At 42.0% G+C, this 21,991-nt stretch overlaps 1 protein-coding gene across 2 annotated transcripts in view; it reads left to right on the top strand.

Annotated features, from left to right (window-relative positions):
- gria4a (glutamate receptor, ionotropic, AMPA 4a) overlaps positions 1 to 21,991 on the top strand; it is a 64,824-nt gene that overhangs the window by 18,277 nt on the left and 24,556 nt on the right. For both annotated transcript variants that reach the window (XM_063017143.1, XM_063017144.1), the window contains exons 7-11: positions 1,008 to 1,175; positions 1,321 to 1,425; positions 1,537 to 1,644; positions 13,700 to 13,906; positions 18,808 to 19,172. In XM_063017143.1, the coding sequence (XP_062873213.1) occupies positions 1,008 to 1,175; positions 1,321 to 1,425; positions 1,537 to 1,644; positions 13,700 to 13,906; positions 18,808 to 19,172 (953 nt within the window). The remainder of the gene's footprint in view (positions 1 to 1,007; positions 1,176 to 1,320; positions 1,426 to 1,536; positions 1,645 to 13,699; positions 13,907 to 18,807; positions 19,173 to 21,991) is intronic.

The raw sequence follows: 21,991 nt of genomic DNA on the forward strand, positions 1-21,991 counted from the left end.
GATAAAGGGGTCTGCTAAATGCTGAAAATACTCCCGACCTGAGCTCTGGAGTGCAATCACTAACCAGACCAGATTATTAGTGTTTGAACTCTGTCCAAAGTTTACAAAATAATAAACACTAAACTAAATCGTCTCTCCTTCTGTTTCTTTGTCATTCAGTTTCATTATAAGTTCATTACTGTGTTAGTACCGCAGTACTGAAGGAACAATTCTGCCACAGTAATATAAGATATAATATAAGTGCTATAAAAACCCGCTCTGCTCCGTAACGTCTCGCTGTATAAATATAAACACGGCCGGAGTGAAATGAAAAACACACTCAGACTGAATCGTTCTAAATATCACTGAAGATTTAATCAGCAGAAATGGAAAATGGAACTGATATCATTTAAGCTCGTGGGTTTAATATAGTTTCCATCGTCTCTGCCTCTCGCTCGCTGTTTCTATTATTCTGTCCGTTGATAACCAGATCAGGGTAATGAAAACGGCAACAGAATTTCCCTGGGTAACATTGTGCTCTCTCTCACACACACACACACACACACACACCAATTTCCCTAAGCCTTCCAAATTTAGTCATATCCAATTACTCGATCGCATTTCACTTACTCTTCTGGTGCAGGCCTCAGCTACAGACCGAGGAGGACCATGACTAACACACGGCCCATTTATTATGAGTGCAGGACTGACCGCTTCTTTTCACCTGCGACATGAGGCGGGTTCATATAGAGATCCGTCACGCACTGATCCTCATTATCCCCCGTCTCATTGTGTAGTATAGAAAATATTAACACCCCCAGCCCTGCTTTTGTTACAAAGAGCAGCATGTTGGTGCTGCACAATACACGGTTCCTGAGGACTGGGTTTTAATCGTTCCATCATCAATTCATTTAGGAACTAGGAACCTTTTTAAGGGTTTAGCGTACAAGGGATTCAATCTATAGTCGGCTCTTAAACTGTGCTGAACGAGTGTTTATATTCTAAAGCAGCACTCCTCTTTCCTTCAGTACACTTCCTCTCTGACGTACGATGCCGTACTGGTGATGGCCGAGGCGTTTCGGAACCTCCGGCGGCAGAAGATCGACATCTCTCGCCGGGGGAACGCGGGGGACTGTCTGGCCAATCCGGCGGCTCCCTGGAACCAGGGCATTGACATGGAGCGCACCTTAAAACAGGTACGCTTAGAACGACGTAAATCTACCATGCTGCAATGAATAAATAAATAAAACGTAGATTCATTCAGAAGATACAGAATCAGAAACTGTGGGTGTGTCTGAAAACCGTGTGTGTGTGTGTGTGTGTGTGTGTGTGTGTGTGTAGGTGCAGATTCAGGGTCTGACAGGGAACATCCAGTTCGATCAAAACGGACGCAGGGTGAACTACACCATGGACGTCTTCGAACTGACCAGCATCGGCCCTCAGAAGGTAAGCAGCACACACACCCACACACACACATGCGCACATACACACACAAACACGCACACACACATTTACTTACTCCTAGTGTGTGTGTGTGTGTATCTGTCTCGTACTCAGATTGGCTACTGGAACGACAATGATAAATTGGTGCTGGTGCAGAACGAGCTGGACGGAGGAAACGGCTCGGCTGTGGAGAACAGAACGGTCATCGTCACCACCATCATGGTACACACACACACACACACACAGGTTTCTTTACAGAGAGTGTGTGAGAGAGAGGAAACAATCAGGAAGCGAATGTGGATTCATTTGAACCGTTAGTGAAAACAACTTACAAATAATCTGTTTGTTTGTTTATCTACGTGCATCAGTTCTCATGGCGAGTACCTCTGTGTAATGACGTGACCTGTCTCTCAAAATTAGGATAGCGATAGGCACAGATCCCCCCTCTCCTAAATGACTTACGACCTTCATTTAATCTGGTTAATAAGCTCTGCAGTCGGAGCTGATGGTACGTTAGTCTGGTCCTTCAAATCCTGCAGCACTTTGCAGTGTAGCTTAATGGTTAGGGTACTTGGTAAGTAATCAGAAGGTTTCCAGTTCAAGCCCCACCATCGCCACATTGTCATTATTGGGCTCCTGGGCAAGGCCCTTAAACCCTTAGTGGCTCAAAAATGTATTCAATGATAATTGTATGACGCTTTGTATGAAAGCGTCCGCTAAGTTTGTTAGGGCAGTTGTAGCCTAGTGGTTAAGTACTGGACTAGTAATCAAAAGGTCGCTGGTTCAAGCCCTACTACAGCCAGGTTGCCACTGTTGGGCCCTTGAGCAAGGCCCTTAAACCCTATAATAATCTGAAGTCACTTTGTATGAAAGCATCCGCTAAGTATGTTAGGGCAGATGTAGCCTAGTGGTTAAGGTACTAGACTAGTAATCAAAGGGTCACTTGTTCAAGCCCCACCACTGCCAGGTTGCCACTGTTGGGCCCTTGAGCAAGGCCCTTAACCCTCAATTGCTTACACAATATACTGTCACAGTACTGTAAGTCATTTTGGATAAAAGCGTCCGCTACATGCTGCAGATGTACAGTATGTTAGGGCAGTTGTAGCCTAGTGGTTAAGGTACTGGACTAGTAATCAAAAGGTTTCTGGTTCAAGCTCCACCACTGCCAGGTTGTCACATTTACACTTTTGGCATTTAGCAGACGCTTTTATCCTGGATGCCTGGTGGCTAAGCGGGTGGCTCTGTCGCCTCACAGCAAGGTGGTCCTGGCTTCGATCCCCAGGTGGAGCGGTCCGAGTCCTTTCTGTACGGAGTTTGCATGTTCTCCCCGTGTCTGCGTGGGTTTCCTTCGGGTGCTCCGGTTTCCTCCCACAGTCCAAAAACATGCAGCCAGGCTAAGTGGAGACACTGAGTTGTCCTATAGGTACCCAGCTGCTAGGATGCATAAACCAGTGCATTGTAGTGCCGGTCCCAAGCCCAGGTGGATAGGGAGGATTGTGCCAGATCAATAATGCAGATCACGATCTGCCAGCGACCCCTAACGGGAGCAACCGAGGAAATAGAGAGCGGATGCTTTTGTCCAAAGTGACTTACAGTACAGTGACAGTATAATGTCTAAGCAATTGAGGGTTGAGGGCCTTGCTCAAGGGCCCAACAGTGGCAACCTGGCAGTGGTGGGGCTTGAACAAGTGACTTTTTGATTACTAGTTCAGTATTTTAACCACTAAGCTACAACTGCCCTGTCACTGTTGGACCCTTGAGCAAGGCCCTTAACCCTCAATTGCTTAGATAATATACTGTCACAGTACTGTAAGTTGCTTTGGATAAAAAAGGGCGTCTGCTAAATGCTGAAATTGTTAAATATAAATAGTTTTTAGACGACCGTTTCCTGTCTGGCTTGGTTCTGCTGTTTAGAGATGATTTGCTGGCTCGACACCACTGAGAGTCTCCTCGGTGTCACCGGACCGACGGTGCGCTCGACAGGCACAACCGACCGTGTCAGAGAGAGGAAGTGGGACAGTAAATTCTCCTACCGTGTGGTCATGGCGAGTGATGGAGGTCCACTAGTAATCCAAAGTTTGGTGGTTCGAGCCCCACTACAGCCAGGTTGACACTGCTGGGCCCTTGAGCAAGGCTCTTAAGCCTCAATTGCTTAGACAATACACTGTCACAGTACTGTAATTCGCTTTAAATACAGGTGTCTGCTAAATGCTGAAAATATTAATGTAAGCATTCTCTATAAGAATCTGCTACTGACTGGTGCTGGTTTAAAGATGCAGAAGGTGGATTGTGCTAGTCTGCAGCCCTTCGCTGACCAGCTAGATTCTGGGGTGTGTAAGATGACTTATTTGTACATGGATTATAAACTAATAGCATGAATAGAAGAACTGGGTCAGTAATGGACCATTAAAAGCACTGGGTGGACATCACCCAAAAGTCAGGAAGCATTATATATACAGTAGTTTGGACCACACTGTCTGATCTGAGTGATTTTAAGCTCAGGTTCAGGAGATAAGATCTCCTCTCAATGAAAAGAAGAAGATTAGAGGTTTCATCATCACAGCAGCACAAGTTGTTCTACGCTTTACGTTTTCTAATCCTCAGAGAAGATGGGAAGCTACGTCTGCTTCTATCTCTGGCGTAACAATTCTACTACATAACCCTAGTCCATCCATGGTTTGAGGAGTTTAATGGGGAGAGACTCCTCTGATGCCTAAGGGCCCAATAGTGGCTGCATGGCAGAGCCGGGATTCAAACCCACAACTTTCCAGTTGGAAATCCACTGCTCTGTTCTCTAGGCTTCTTTGGAAAGAATTGGAGTGTCGATTGTGAGCCAGACCTTCTCGTCCAACCACAAATTCATACAGGCACAGTCCAAAACCTAGAGGAGGATATTCATGCTGTAATAGAAGAATAGAAGAAGGGAAAAAATAGTTCATGGTGCCGCTCAGGTGGCGCAGCGGTAAAGTATGCTAGAGCACCAGAGTTGGGGTTTTAAATACATCGTATCGAATCTCAGCTCTGCTTCCGACTGGGCTGGGCGGCTGCATGAACAACGATTGGCTGTTGTTCAGGCTTAGGGGTAAAAAGTCAGATCATAGGTCCTCATAACTGGTTCGACTGCAGCCCCTGATGGCTGACCGATGGCGCCTGCACAGCACAGGGCTGAGGAATAATGCTGATGGGTGTGTGGCCCTCCGTACACAGTGCCCGTCGGTGTATGAACTCGAATCGTTCAGGTGAAAAATGCAGTCTGTACTGACTGTATGTGCCGGAGGGGGCGTATGTCAGTTGAGAGGCGTCCTCAGTCAGCGGTGAAGGGTCGAATCGGTATAGAGGACGCAATCAGGGTAACTGGACACGACTAGATTAGGGGAGAAAATTGGGGGGGAAATTAAAAAATAAAAAATAAATAAATAGTTCATGGTCCAAGTTCTATCTGTTCTTTTATGAATTTTATACCGCTTGTTTTTTCAGGACCTCATAACAATAATAAAAATGCTCTTTAGGAGAAGTTCGGTGATAAACAAAGTCTGTAAGCCTCCTCCAGTCCTTGTGTTAGAGAGACGACTTACAGCTTTAATTTGGTCTCTGATGAATCAGCGCTGTGGCTGTGGTCTGAGCTCCGGTGTTTGTGCTCCTCTGAAGGTTTCCACACGTTTATTGTTACTGTAACTCACACAGAACCCCCTCGCTGTCCGGGTCGGTCCGGCGGACTATTTGTTAGTTCCGAACGTCGTAAGAAAATGCTGTGTGATGTCTGTGTGTTTTGCTGCAGTACCGTTTAATTAGTCTCGCAGGTCCAGACCTTCTGGAGAACCTGTCAGAGCATTTTGGCTGAAAGATGGTCGAGGACGAAGCTTCATTAGGCAGAAACTGTTTACGCCTCCTGCAGGCGGAGCTCAGAACTGTCTGTCTATTCTAGATTTTTCTCCCAATTTACGTAGTCATTTCCAGTTCCCAAATTGTTCTCAATCCTCGGCTCATTGCACGACCCTTGCTGCCAGAGGTGGAGTGTCACACTATGCTCTACTCAAATCATCTCATTCACACAGGTGCCTCGACCAGGCAGCAAAGGTTCTCCCTCCCTCAGGCCTTGACAGTTGCACATGTTGGACGCCCAGCCAGGTCGATAGCACAGCTATAATTTTATCGCAAAACCCTAAGACCTTAGTGGTGGTGGGCTAGCACAGCGACAAGGGATATATGTGCAGACAGCCTATCGCACACCTTATATACCCATAAGATACGTGCTGCTGTCGTTCAAAGTAGGAAGTGGTCATAATAATGTGACTCGATTGTGTATTTAAATGCACGTCTTTATGGACCTGGTTTTTTACAGATTTTGACAAGAAGTGAGCATTTGATTGATATCATGTGCTTGTTTTGTATTCCTGAAGTGCCTGAAGCCAATTATAAAAAGAGCTGTCCTTATTTTTTTGGCCATAAGGAGAATGTTTAGAAATCTTGGTGGAAAACCTTAATAAATTGAATGTCTCTTTTCATTAATCAGTGTGAATCTGGGCTGTTTGTGATTCCAAAAACGCACCACCTTCAGTTCCTCCATCAGTCCAGAACGCGCCAGACCACAGTGCTGGATCGTAAATGATATTGAGGTCTGATTCAGGAGATACGATCTGCTCTGCACAAAGGGAACGAGCTCAAGGGTTCAGCACAGTGAGTTCTACCCTCTCTGAAAAGCTAACACCACTCTTTGGTCTGAGAGGTTTGATCAAATCTCAGATTACTTGAGGGTGTCGTGCAGGCTGTAGATCGTGCTGGTTCACAGCAGTAGTTCAGACACATAAACGTATTTCTATATGTCCAATCTCTGTCCAATCTTTCCCCAGAAGTGTCACTACCTGTGCCTATTCTATCACTTCTGCTGTATTATATACAGTGTATCACAAAAGTGAGTACACCCCTCACATTTCTGCAGATATTTAAGTATATCTTTTCATGGGACAACACTGACAAAATGACACTTTGACACAATGAAAAGTAGTCTGTGTGCAGCTTATATAACAGTGTAAATTTATTCTTCCCTCAAAATAACTCAATATACAGCCATTAATGTCTAAACCACCGGCAACAAAAGTGAGTACGCCCCTTAGTGAAAGTTCCTGAAGTGTCAATATTTTGTGTGGCCACCATTATTTCCCAGAACTGCCTTAACTCTCCTGGGCATGGAGTTTACCAGAGCTTCACAGGTTGCCACTGGAATGCTTTTCCACTCCTCCATGACGACATCACGGAGCTGGCGGATATTCGAGACTTTGCGCTCCTCCACCTTCCGCTTGAGGATGCCCCAAAGATGTTCTATTGGGTTTAGGTCTGGAGACATGCTTGGCCAGTCCATCACCTTTACCCTCAGCCTCTTCAATAAAGCAGTGGTCGTCTTAGAGGTGTGTTTGGGGTCATTATCATGCTGGAACACTGCCCTGCGACCCAGTTTCCGGAGGGAGGGGATCATGCTCTGCTTCAGTATTTCACAGTACATATTGGAGTTCATGTGTCCCTCAATGAAATGTAACTCCCCAACACCTGCTGCACTCATGCAGCCCCAGACCATGGCATTCCCACCACCATGCTTGACTGTAGGCATGACACACTTATCTTTGTACTCCTCACCTGATTGCCGCCACACATGCTTGAGACCATCTGAACCAAAGAAATTAATCTTGGTCTCATCAGACCATAGGACATGGTTCCAGTAATCCATGTCCTTTGTTGACATGTCTTCAGCAAACTGTTTGCGGGCTTTCTTGTGTAGAGACTTCAGAAGAGGCTTCCTTCTGGGGTGACAGCCATGCAGACCAATTTGATGTAGTGTGCGGCGTATGGTCTGAGCACTGACAGGCTGACCCCCCACCTTTTCAATCTCTGCAGCAATGCTGACAGCACTCCTGCGCCTATCTTTCAAAGACAGCAGTTGGATGTGACGCTGAGCACGTGCACTCAGCTTCTTTGGACGACCAACGCGAGGTCTGTTCTGAGTGGACCCTGCTCTTTTAAAACGCTGGATGATCTTGGCCACTGTGCTGCAGCTCAGTTTCAGGGTGTTGGCAATCTTCTTGTAGCCTTGGCCATCTTCATGTAGCGCAACAATTCGTCTTTTAAGATCCTCAGAGAGTTCTTTGCCATGAGGTGCCATGTTGGAACTTTCAGTGACCAGTATGAGAGAGTGTGAGAGCTGTACTACTAAATTGAACACACCTGCTCCCTATGCACACCTGAGACCTAGTAACACTAACGAGTCACATGACATTTTGGAGGGAAAATGACAAGCAGTGCTCAATTTGGACATTTAGGGGTGTAGTCTCTTAGGGGTGTACTCACTTTTGTTGCCGGTGGTTTAGACATTAATGGCTGTATATTGAGTTATTTTGAGGGAAGAATAAATTTACACTGTTATATAAGCTGCACACAGACTACTTTTCATTGTGTCAAAGTGTCATTTTGTCAGTGTTGTCCCATTAAAAGATATACTTAAATATCTGCAGAAATGTGAGGGGTGTACTCACTTTTGTGATACACTGTATATCTGAACATTTGGCATTAGAGTTTGCCTCCAGAGGATCAGAATATTGCCCCATCTAGACCGCTAGCGCATGCAGTAACATACAGATAATAGACAGACACACTGGGTCTGAAAAACTAGTGAGCGGCCTCAGTAGAGAGGATTCTAATAAGACATCGAGCTCATAATGCAGATTATTTAGAAGCACTACTATTATGTAAACAGAGATTACGCCGATTACGTCACCGCAGTTGTAGCTTACGTTCAAACCGACGTACTGAGGTGGCACAACCCGCCGGCACGCCAGCTAACGTCTCCCTCTGTGTACCGAAAACGCTTAAACTGTCCCTGTTGAGTCTGAACTTACAAATAAACGACACTCGTCATTCAGTCAGATTATTAAGGCGCCTCAGTAGGAGCATATTAAGGGATCTAAGAATTTAGACATGCCCTCTTCTTGGAGTGTAGGATGATGTAAAATGCGTCTGTGTAGAGAGATCACACAGGTTTTCTATACATCGGTCAGTTCTGGGTCAGACCATTTCTGTATAACTGCCATTAATGTAGATTCAGGTCAGCTGATGATTTCCTTGCACAAAGAAATGTGATCATTTCACTCACTCACACTCACTCACTCACTGTCTTAACTGCTTATCCAATCAGAGTCGTGGGGGGTTGCTGGAGCCTATCCCAGCTTTTCAATGGGCGCAAGGCACACAGTATCACCCTGGACGGGGCACCAGTCCATCGCAGGGCAGACACACATACACACATCCACACACCTATAGGGCAATTCAGTATCTCCAATTAACCTGACTGCATGTTTTTGGACTGTGGGAGGAAACCGGAGCTCCCGGAGGAAACCCATGCAGACACGGGGAGAACATGCAAACTCCACACAGAAAGGACCCGGACCGGCCTATCCGGGGATCAAACCCAGGACCTTCTTGCTGTGAGGTGACAGTGCTACCCACCGAGCCACCTGTGATCATTTCAACTGAATTAATGTACTAAAAGAAGGAGACAGGAGCACTAAACCTTTCTTTATTACTGCTTATAAGCTTGTTCGTACGGCCTGAGCCGCTTTTATTACGTCATATCAAACAGTTCGTCTCATTAGAGGAGCTTTGAAAAGGTCAGCGGCAAATCAGGTGAACTTTGAACGTCGCAGCAAGCGCAGAAATCACGAGTCTCTTAACTCTGGTTTGTGGTCTGGTTTATGGCTGATGGTCACTTGCCTTGTACATCCGCCAGGATATATCATGTCAACGTGGCAGCAAATCAATCAGTGTGGTCAGTCATTCTGTTGGCCCTGAAGAGACGATTCAGTCCAGACAGTTCCAGGGGTCTGTTAGGGGTCAGCGTGGCAAGAAAGTTGTTTGATCCCTGCCTGTTACCATCATGATATAAAACGACAGACAGCACCGTCATACAGAGGTCGTGTCAGTGATGTACAAAGCTAAAATCTAAGATTTATTTGTAAGTTGTTGATCCGAATAGTCATTTGGACCTAATGAAGTGTGGCTCTATCATTAAGCTTCGTTTATTAGCCAGAGCTGAGCTCACATCATTTTCCTTTAAACAATCAGGTCCAAAAGTCCAAGTACACACACGTCTTAATAATTAAACACCATAAGCTAAAAAAACCGAGTTTTTTATAATGACTGTAAACAAATACCTGAATGTATCTTAGCAGATTCCTCCTCTCTCTCTCTTTCTCTCTTTTTTCCTGCCGTGTGTCTAAAGGCGATGGAGAATTTTACTTCAGCAGCCGGTTCACGTCTGCCAACGCTGCTGAAGAATCCTCTCCTCAGACACTGAGAGACACACAGAAACACAGGACACAACATGGCAACCCAAGCAGACGCCTGCGTGGCTCGGTTCTAAAACCGACTCGAACACTTTCTGTTGTTTTTTTAGTTCAAATTTTTTCCATTGTTTTGAAAACATACAACTCTTTTTTGACGAAATGTTCAATGAGTTTTGTTTGTCTGGGAAGATGAAGTGTAATCTAGTCATGTTTAATTAACCAAAATGCAAACTAGCTACCTTACTGTTTATCATCGTACCACCTGGCTAGGCTGAGCGGCCACATGAACAACGATTGGCTGTTGTTCAGGGTGGGATGAGCCGGACCAGGGTTCCTCATAACTGGTGCAATTACGACCTCTGCTGGCTGATTGATGGCGCCTGGGCAGAGTCGAGGAATAATGCTGATCAGGGTGTGGCTCTCCGTGCACAAGGCTGATCCGCATATGAACTCGCCTCGTGCACGTGAAAAGAGGCAGTCGGTACTGCTTACGTGTGTCAGTTGTGAAGCTCCTCAGTCAGCAGTGGGGGGTTGTATCGGTAGAGGTGAAGCGTAAAGCAACCAGGGTAATTGGATACGACTAAATTAGGGAGAAAATTGGGGGGAAAAAATCGTAGAACAAGAGAAAACAAAAAAAGAAAAAAGTCCCAGTGTTCACATGAATATAAATAATTCTGGACAGCTTAGTTTTTTTTCCCTTTTATTAAAAGATGAATGTCAGTCACAACAAAACCATTTTAACCAGCTAGTTGTTCTCGTGTCTACTCGTGTCTACTTTATTAAGTGAGTAAAGAGTGGTGCACAAAGTGTTGGACTAGATGGACTAGCGCTCTGTTTAGGGTGTAACCCACTGGAACCCTAAACTAGGATTAACCCTGAGCTTGGTCAGGTCTGGGTTGTCCAGATTAATTTTTAATGGTGTGTAAATGACCTTCGAATTTCAAAACACGCGGTTCTGTTCTGCAAAACTGTTCTCGTGGGCTGTAACTTCATCTGTGTGTGTGTGTGTGTGTGTGTGTGTGTGAGTGTCCATGCTAAATCTGGAGAACTGGCTGTAATGAAGGTTGTCACGGAGACACAGGCTCAGAAATAGCTTCATTTTTTACGCTTCAGATGCGGCGCGTCATGAACTTGTACAAGAAAATTATCTGTCTCTCTCGCTGCCTCAGATTTTACCCCGAGTCTCACACTGAGAGGCATTAGCTGCAGGCTGTGTGTGTGTGTGTGTGTGTGTGTGTGTGTGTGTGTGTCCACCTGCCTGGGACAAAAATTTTGGAAATGCAAGGTTATGGTGTCGCTTTCCAACTGTGTGGCAATTACGCCACCCCACACACACACTAACACACACACACACACACACACACACACAAATACACACACACACATACTCACACACAAATACACACACACACATACCCATAAATACACACCCACACAAATACACATACACACACACAAATACACACAAATACACACACACAAACACACACATGTACACAAATACACACACACACAAATACACATACAAACACACACAAACATATACAAATACACACACACAAACACACACACAAACACACACACGCACAAATAAACACACACAAATGCACACACAAACACCCATAAATACACACAAACACACACACACACACAAATACACACACAAACACACAAGTACACAAAAACACACACTCAAATACACACACACAAATACATACAAACACACAAATACACACAAACACACACAAATACACACACACATACTCACACACATACACACCCACACAAATACAAACACACACAAATACCCATAAATACACACACACATACACATACACATAAAACACGCACACAAACACACACACACAGATGCTAGAAAATGAAAATGCCATTACTTTGTCCTTTATTAGCCTGTTACCTAATGAGATGATTAGCGTGTAAGTTAGCAGTCCACATAAATCAGATCTCTGGGCTAACGTCTGGACGCGGTGACGTTAAGCGTGTTTGACCTCTGGCTCAGTTCCAGATGATTTCATTCCACGATCACCTGAACTGTTCCTGTTCTTCTCAGTCCAGTCATTTCCAGCTTTCTAACACCTGGATCCGCATCAGAGAAACTGAAGAAGCTCGTGGAAGCATCTGAACTTCTCATGAGCTGCAGCACGTCGCTGGAGCGCCTAAAATTAGAGCAATTACACTAATGAGACACTGACAGATCAGACGGGAATGTTTAGTGTCACAGCCCAAGGAATCTGTGTGTGTGTGTGAGTGTGTGTTTGTGTGTGTGAGTGTGTGTGTGTGTGTGTGTCTGTAAGACTCAAGTATCTTAGATAAACAGATAAACATTTTGACCTCAAAATGTTCCTCCAGGATTCTTGGCAGAACCGTTTTTTATTAAAGTTCTTGGATTACATCTGACCATCTGATAAACGTCCTCTCAGCTTGGGCTATTTCTCCAGCCCTTGTGGAAGAGACCACTGTTCAATGTACTTTGTATGTATGGACACGTATTTGCTTGCGTTGTCATGGGATCTGAAACGTTACGTCCAAATGAGGTTCCTGACCCGTGAAAATGGACGCTCCTCTTTCTGAGGTCTGTCCGGAGCTTCCAAGAGATTATTGGGACGCGACACTTGCTGTAGTTGTCTTCAGCGCTTGAGTGTTCAGTGTCACAGCCAAAGGAATCATTGCGTTTGTGTGTGTGTGTGTGTGTGTGTGTGTGTGTGTAAAGCTTGCTTGGCTGTGGACAGTAAATCTTTTTTATGATGGTTTACAGATTGCATCTGAGCATTTGTACCAGTGAGCTCGGGGCTGTTCCATGAACGTTTTAATATCATATGGAAGAATGACACTGTCCATAGCCGAGCGAGCTTTATATTGCAGATTGCTTATAGGCTTATGGGAAAGATAGAGGCACAAGTTCCTGTTTTTGTCCCTGTGTCCCAATTTTGGACAGGAGCTTCTTGTTTGTGCTGTAGCCTCTAAGCCCATGATGATGTAAAGCTTGCTTGGCTGTGGACAGTAAATCTGGACAGTGTTCTCGCAGTAATTTACAGTTGACTGTTTTTATTTGTTCATTTTTATCCATAATGGTTTAAATTGCATCTGAGCATTTGTACTAATGAGCTCGGGGCTGTTCCATGAACATAATAAGTGTTGGAAAGCAGTTCTGTCATAAATAAGAAGCTGCTGAATGAAGGGTGACACCGTCCACAGCCAAGCGAGCTTTATATTGCAGATTGCTTATAGGCTGATAGGAAAGACAGACACACTGGTTCACATATTAATATACCTAAATAAAGCTTTAAGGTGCCAGTTTTGGACAGGGGCTTCTTGTATGTGCTTCAGCCTCTAAACCTATGACAATGTAAAGCTTGCTTGGCTGTGGACAGTAAATCTGGACAGTGTTCCTGCACACGTTTATTTATTTACGTGGTTCACATTCATGATCGCACCTGAGCTTTTGTACCAGTGAGCTCGGGGCTGTTCCATGAACGTGTTAATAGGTAGTGAACTGACTCTTGTTATACGGGCACAGAGAAGTTACCAGATGTGATAAATCATAATTACTGAAAAGGAATGCATGTTCATGTTCTGCTGTTGTGTTAGTAATCAGACTACATTACAAATAAATGAAATAATAAAATCCACCTGTAGATTCATATTATTTTATTGTTTATAATCTGAACTGTAATTATTATTTATTTAATTATTTTATTAATATTGTTTTCTATACAATCACTGTCTGTGTTATGTGATCGAATGTTTAATCACTCTTAAACAACAGACAGATCTAATAAAACAGTTTTCTTCTGACCTGTTCGTCTGTACATGTAGTATTTTCCTCACCTGTAGAGGGCGCTCTCATAGTAGCTACAGCTAAACTCAGACCTAACCCACGATCGTTTAGTATCTTCATCCCTTTCTCTCGTCTGTGTGTGTTTCAGGAGGGTCCGTACGTCATGTTCAAGAAGAACTGGGAGATGTACGAGGGCAACGATCAGTTCGAGGGATACTGTGTGGATCTGGCATCCGAGATCGCCAAACACATCGGAATCAAGTACAAGATCTCCATCGTGCCGGACGGGAAGTACGGAGCCAGGGATCCGGAGACCAAAATCTGGAACGGGATGGTCGGGGAGCTGGTGTACGGGGTACGAACCTGTATGTGTGTGTGTGTGTGCGAGACAGTAGGTACAGTGTTGTTGTGTTTAAATGCCTTGTATGTGGACGTATGTGGCAGTTGAATCTTTATTGACCAACATCACTGCCCAGCCATACAAATTCCATCACCTTTTAATGAAATGGGCACAAGTTCCCACAGACACGCTTCCGAATCTTGTGAGAAGCCTTCTCAGAAGAGTGGCTGTTGTTATAGATGGGCTATTTCTCCAGCCCTTGTTGAAGAGACCACTGTTCCACGTACTTATGTACTTGTGTGTGTGTGTGTGTGTGTGTGTGTGTGTGTGTGACTGCTTAAATAATACTACAATTACCATGTTAGACGGTAGGTACAGTGTTGTTGGGTTTGAATGTCCCATATTACTAACAGGTGTTATAAATCAGATATATAAAGGAAATGATATGCTTCCTACTTGGCAGCAACAGTTTAGGGATGGTCCTGACTGTGCCCCACTGAACAGCTCTGGAATAAACTTGAATGACCAACATCACTGCCCAGCCATACAATTACCATCATCTTTTAATTAAATGGGCACAAATTCCACACAGACATGGGAATTTGTCCTCTCAGTTTGGGCTACTTCTCCAGCCCTTGTCGGAGAGACCACTGTTCCACGTACTTTGTACTTACGGATACGTATTTGCACCAATTGTCAAGAGATCTGAAACATGACGTCCAAATGAGGTTCCTGACCGGTGCAAATGGACGATCCGCTTTCTGAGGTCTGTATCAAGTGTTTATTGGGACACGACAGGAGCTTCCAAGAGTTTATTGGGACACGACACTTGCTGTAGTAGTCTTGAGCGCTTGAGTCGAAGGCGACTGGACTTCTTCTAGGTTCTTGAAGACGTTTCACATCTTCAAGAACCTAAAAAGAAGTCCAGTCGCCTTCGACTCAAGCGCTCAAGACTACCAAGACCTGGATGACTTAACATGAGTGACTTTCGTCTGTGGGAATTTGTGCCCGTTCCTTCAGTGCAGCATTTTGTGTTCATGCACTGACCTGACGTTGTACTAGCGTGGTCTTGAGGTCAAGGATCTGCCGCCCACTGGAGTTCCTTCGCCTATTGGAGGGGGTGGGTACGAAATCCAGCGCTGCAGCGGCAATTCGGCTTTAAAATTAACCGTCGAGTTAAAACTTTTCCAGCTACCATGGCAACCAGCCACGACTGCCGTACAAGACGGCGTCTAAATCTGGACGGAACACGTGGGTGCGTTTCTATGATACGAGGTAAAGCGTGGACCCTCTGTTCCAGTCTCATATGTTCCCTTGACCTCAAGCTCTATGTTTCAAGGACTTGTTTTCAGAACTCTTTATGTTTTGGACCCTTTATTCGCATGGTTCTATAATTCTCTTTTATTATTTGGACCCTAATATTCAACGGCCCCTGTGTCAGCCATCAGTATAATAGCCCATCAGTCTTCATTCTTTGGATGTTCTGTTCCCAAGAATAAAGAAATGTATTGATTTTTTTTTTAAATGTATTTATTTACTTTATTTTATTTATTTATTGATTGATAAAGAAATGTATTGATTTTTTATTTATTTATTTATTTTATTTATTTATTTATTTCAGTAATTTTTATCTATTAAAAATTTATTTATTTAGTTATTTTATTTTATTTTATTTATTTAATTATTTATTTTTATTTTTAATTATTTATATATTTATTTTATTTATTTATTAATGTATTTATTTATTGTATTTATTTATCTATTGACAATTAGAAATTTATTGATTTATCTTTTTTATTTTATTTATTTATCTATTGGTCAATAAGGAAATATATTTATTATATTTTATTTATTTATTTTATTTTATTTTATTTTATTTATCTATTGAAAATTTGAAATGTATTGATTTATGTTTTATTTTATTTTATTTATTTATTTATTTATTTACCTATTGATCAATAAGGAAATGTATTGATTCATTTTTTATTTATTTATTTATTTATTTATTTATTTATTATATTTTATTTATTTATTTATTTATTATATTTTATTTATTTATTTATTTATTTATTTATTTATTTATTTATTTATTTTACTTCATTTATTTATTTATTGATCAATAGAATAAAGAAATTTATTGATTTCCTTCAGGATCAATAAAGTATCTATCTGTCTATCTGTCTGTCTGTCTGTCTGTCTGTCTGTCTCTATCTACATATCTATCTATCAAATATAAATTTCTTTAAAAACTCTCAGTGATTTCTACCCACGGGAACCTATATTTTTAGGGCTGTATTCCCAGGATTCTATAGTTCCTGACCCTGAATCCCCTGTTTAATAAATGTTGACCCGGTTTGGCCCTTGACGTCGTCCCGGTGTTTAATTTTGCTCCTCTCTATGATTGAGTTTGACGCGTCTGAATTAGATTAGAATCACGTATTTGTTTTAGCGACGCAGCTCTGTGTATCAGTACAGAATAATAATCCCTCGTTCCTGACGCCGGACTGTCCAGATCGTGACGGCGGATTTTCCCTTAAGTGCGTCTGTAATTAGTTTAACGGAGAAGCGAGTTAATTGGCTGCCTGGGGAAAATCATCTTAAGTAAAATGAAGTGACAGATCGGCTGTTTCCCTCGGCGGGTCTGTGCAGCCGAGCCTGGCGTTACCTGCCTGCTTAAACACCCGCTTACAGAGAAACACCTGGTCCGTTTAGGTCCCAGAGGCATGCTGGGACGTCAATTCATCCTCCGTTATTACACTAACTGATCGAAAACAGAATGTTCTATTATTTAGTTTCAGTAAGGACTGAAAACTGGTCAGTATTTTGGGTCAGCGGAGAACATCAGGCATCAGTTACACTCGACCTCAGACACATTCTCGAGGAGCAGATATTGTTTGGGTCAGGCGCTAAACTAGCATGAATTCTAGCGACACGCTTCACGAGACAGCCCATCTGCTGGGAACGGAAATCACAGCCGCTGCAGGGGGAGCTAGCAAAACATAAACAGCTACTAAAAATGTCATTGTCTAATTCTGGTGACAAGAAAAATGATGCAGAGAAAAGCTGTTCCAATAAAGAACGTGTTCACGTGCATGATATAAACACGATTCTGGACTGTGTTTGTGAGAATTTGTGCCTTTTTATTTTAAAGAGCACCTTTTTATGCAGGCACTGATGTTAGACGAGAAGCTCTGGCATGCGATTCGTCTTAAAACTCACTGAACAGTGGTCTCTTTGTCAAGGTCAGGGAAGAAAAATCTCAATCTGTCACATTATATTCAGAGATCCGTACAGACGGTCGGATATAATTTAATTTCCACCAGAACAAGCCTGGCGTGAGTTAGAAGAGTCCGAAACCGTCACTGCCAAAAAGTCAAACAAGATTTATGTTATGAAAAGGAATGATGGGAAACGATGAGGCATTCAAACCCAACAACACTGTACCAACAACAACAACAGCGGTGGTACTTACCAGATGCTGTACAGTGCGCTGTTTTAGATAGATAGGATAGGATAGGATAGGATAGGATAGGATAGGATAGGATAGGATAGGCTATAGGATAGGATAGGATAGGATAGGATAGGATAGGATAGGATAGGATAGGATAGGATAGGCTATAGGATAGGATAGGATAGGATAGGATAGGATAGGATAGGCTAGGCTATAGGATAGGATAGGATAGGATAGGATAGGATAGGATATAGGATAGGATAGGATAGGATAGGATAGGATAGGATAGGATAGGATAGGATATAGGATAGGAAAGGATAGGATAGGATAGGATAGGATAGGATAGGATAGGATAGGATAGGATATAGGATAGGAAAGGATATATGATGAGATAGGATAGGATAGGATAGGATAGGAAAGGATAGGATAGGATAGGATATAGGATAGGATAGGATAGGATAGGATAGGATAGGATAGGATAGGATAGGATAGGATAGGATATAGGATAGGAAAGGATATATGATGAGATAGGATAGGATAGGATAGGAAAGGATAGGATAGGATAGGATAGGATAGGATAGGATAGGATAGGAAAGGATAGGATAGGATAGGATAGGATAGGATAGGATAGGATAGGATAGGATATAGGATAGGAAAGGATATATGATGAGATAGGATAGGATAGGATAGGAAAGGATAGGATAGGATAGGATAGGATAGGATAGGATAGGATAGGATAGGATAGGATAGGATAGGATAGGATAGGATATAGGATAGGAAAGGATATATGATGAGATAGGATAGGATAGGATAGGATAGGATAGGATAGGATAGGATATAGGATAGGAAAGGATATATGATGAGATAGGATAGGATAGGATAGGAAAGGATAGGATAGGATAGGATAGGATAGGATAGGATAGGATAGGATAGGATAGGATAGGATAGGAAAGGATATATGATGAGATAGGATAGGATAGGATAGGATAGGATAGGATAGGATAGGATAGGATAGGATAGGATAGGATAGGATAGGATAGGATAGGATAGGATAGGATAGGAAAGGATAGGATAGGATAGGATAGGATAGGATATAGGATAGGATAGGATAGGATAGGATAGGATAGGATAGGATATATGATGAGATAGGATAGGATAGGATAGGATAGGATAGGATAGGATATAGGATAGGAAAGGATATATGATGAGATAGGATAGGATAGGATAGGATAGGATAGGATATAGGATAGGAAAGGATATATGATGAGATAGGATAGGATAGAATAGGCTAGAGAAGATAAAAGATACAAGAGAAGGATGGTAAAGAAAGGAAAAGACAACTAAGTGAAAAACCTTGAAAAACATAATAAAATGCACAAACTCAACCTTCTGCATTTACTGTACATATCATTTTTTGTTTTTTAACAAACCCCTAATAACCCTTTTATCCTTTTCGTTTTCTCAGAAGGCGGAGATCGCCGTTGCACCTCTCACCATCACTCTGGTGAGAGAAGAAGTGATCGACTTCTCCAAACCCTTCATGAGCCTCGGAATCTCCATCATGATCAAGAAGCCTCAGAAGTCCAAACCGGGTGTGTTCTCCTTCCTGGACCCGCTGGCCTACGAGATCTGGATGTGTATCGTGTTCGCCTACATCGGCGTGAGCGTCGTGCTCTTCCTCGTGAGCCGCTTCAGTCCCTACGAGTGGAAACGAGACGAGGTCGAGGAGGAGGCCGACCCTGACCAGCCGCCCAACGAGTTCGGCATCTTCAACAGCCTCTGGTTCAGCCTGGGAGCGTTCATGCAGCAGGGGTGCGACTTTACACCCAGGTAATGCAAATCTGTGTGTGTAGAGCGGTGTGGGTGTCTAACAACCTTTGAGAAGTTGTTTATGTGGCGTCTGTAGTTAGTACGGGGTGTGTTATGAGATGATGGTCCACAGTTTGAGAAGGTGTTTATGTGGCGTCTGTAGTTAGTAAGGGGTGTGTTATGAGACGATGGTCCACAGTTTGAGAAGGTGTTTATGTGGTGTGTGTTATGAGACGATGGTCCACAGTTTGAGAAGGTGTTTTGTGATTTATATGAATTGTATGTGTGGTTTGAGACGTGTCCCCAGTGGAGTGATGATTGTGAGGCATTGATGACAGTGACTGTGTGGCCCATATGGTGGTTTTGGTGTGGATTGGGACGTGTCCTCAGAGGAGTGACAGGCTTTCAAGCAGTTGGTTGGCAGAAATGAAATATCCTAATAATTATAATAATAAAAATATCAGAAATAATAAAACATTATTATTATTATTATTATTACTATTACTATTATTAGTAGTAGTAATGTTTGGTGTATGTATTGGTGTTGTTATTCTTCTTCTTCTTCTTCTTCTTCTTCTTCTTCTTATTATTATTATTATTATTATTATTATTATTATTATTATTATTATTATCATTATTATTATTTTATTATTATTTTTTTATTATTATTATTATTATTATTATTAGTTGTAGTAGTAGTAGTAGTAGTAGTAGTGTTATTATTATTATTATTATTATTATTATTATTATTATTAATGTTATTGTTGGTGTTATTATTATTATTATTATTGGTGTTATTATTATTATTATTATTACTATTATTATTATTAATGTTATTGTTGGTGTTATTATTATTATTGTTATTATTATTATTAATGTTATTGTTGGTGTTATTATTATTATTACTATTATTATTATTATTAATATTATTATTACTATTACTATTATTATTGGTGTTATTATTATTATTATTATTAATATTATTATTATTATTATTACTATTATTGGTGTTGTTATTATTATTATTATTACTATTATTATTGGTGTTATTATTATTATTATTACTATTATTATTGGTGTTATTATTATTATTATTATTAATAATAATAATGTTATTATTGGTATTATTACTATTATTGGTGTTGTTATTATTATTATTATTATTAAGAGGTTTCACTGAGCTTATCCAGCTATACTGGTAATCATGAGTGTTGCATAAGGGTGTAACATGGTCCAGGTCCATGTGTAAAGGATGCAGACCCTGAGCTGCCAGTTTTTCCCAGTTTGTTCCCTGAACTCACCACTGAGGTAAATAATTCATGTGGAAACGTCCTGAAAACACGCTGGATGCACAAGCAGCCGTTTGTGATACTGAGTGTTTTTCTGATCTATGGAAGCGGGAACGAGGAGAAGCTCGGGAGGCCTCCATAAATCTGCTTCTCTCTCCCTGCTGACCTACAGACCTCCTGCAAACCAAAGCACAATTTACAGTTGAACCTGTGCAGCTCTGACCTGCCTCAGCTGATCTCTGATCTTCTAACAAACACAGAAGCACATTTTATCTTTAGATTATAGTGTTCACTGACCCCTCCTAAAATATTCACCCCCAATGTGTACGACTTTCCTCACGTTGTTCTCTGATTCTGAGATGTTTGATCCCTTAAACCCGCACAAACACACGATTACACAGTTAATCATGAAGATCTGGAGAAAAGCTCAGTGAAGAGGAACATTTCATCCACAGAACCAGAATCAACATCAAACTCACACCCATCAGATCCGAAAAGAGGCGAGAGATGAAACACAACAGAAAAATGAATGGAAGGCAGTGATGTAAAGGCAGTGATGTAAAGGTGTAAAGGCAGCGATGTAAAGGCAGTGATGTAAAGGCAGTGGTTTAAAGGTGTAAAGGCAGTGATGTAAAGGCAGTGGTTTAAAGGTGTAAAGGCAGTGATGTAAAGGCAGTGGTTTAAAGGTGTAAAGGCAGTGATGTAAATGTGTAAAGACAGTGATGTAAAGGCAGTGATGTAAAGGCAGTGGTTTAAAGGTGTAAAGGCAGTGATGTAAAGGCAGTGGTTTAAAGGTGTAAAGGCAGTGATGTAAATGTGTAAAGACAGTGATGTAAAGGCAGTGATGTAAAGGTGTAAAGACAGTTATGTAAAGGCAGTGATGTAAAGATGTAAAGGTAGTGGTGTAAATGCAGTGATGTAAAGGCAGTGATGTAAAGGTGTAAAGACAGTGATGTAAAGGCAGTGATGTAAAGATGTAAAGGTAGTGGTGTAAAGGCAGTGATGTAAAGGTGTAAAGGCAGTGATGTAAAGCCAGTGGTTTAAAGGTGTAAAGGCAGTGATGTACAGGCAGTGATGTAAAGATGTAAAGGCAGAGATGTAAAGGCAGTGATGTAAGGGTGTAAAGCTAGTGATGTAAGGGCAGTGATGTAAAAGTGTAAAGGCAGTGATGTAAAGCCAGTGGTTTAAAGGTGTAAAGGCAGTGATGTAAAGGCAGTGATGTAAAGATGTAAAGACAGAGATGTAAAGGCAGTGATGTAAGAGTGTAAAGCTAGTGATGTAAGGGCAGTGATGTAAAGGTGTAAAGGCAGTGATGTAAAGGCAGTGGTTTAAAGGTGTAAAGGCAGTGATGTAAAGGCAGTGGTTTAAAGGTGTAAAGACAGTGATGTAAAGGCAGTGATGTAAAGACGGTGATGTAAAGGCAGTGGTTTAAAGGTGTAAAGGCAGTGGTGTAAAGGCAGTAGTGTAAAGTTTTTGTGAGTTTGTTATTGAACAAAACACAAAATAAAACAGGAGAAAAGAAAAGTGAACTGAAATGGAACGAAACAAATC

Source organism: Trichomycterus rosablanca, chromosome 20 (assembly GCF_030014385.1).
Source record: "Trichomycterus rosablanca isolate fTriRos1 chromosome 20, fTriRos1.hap1, whole genome shotgun sequence".
NCBI lineage: Eukaryota > Metazoa > Chordata > Actinopteri > Siluriformes > Trichomycteridae > Trichomycterus > Trichomycterus rosablanca.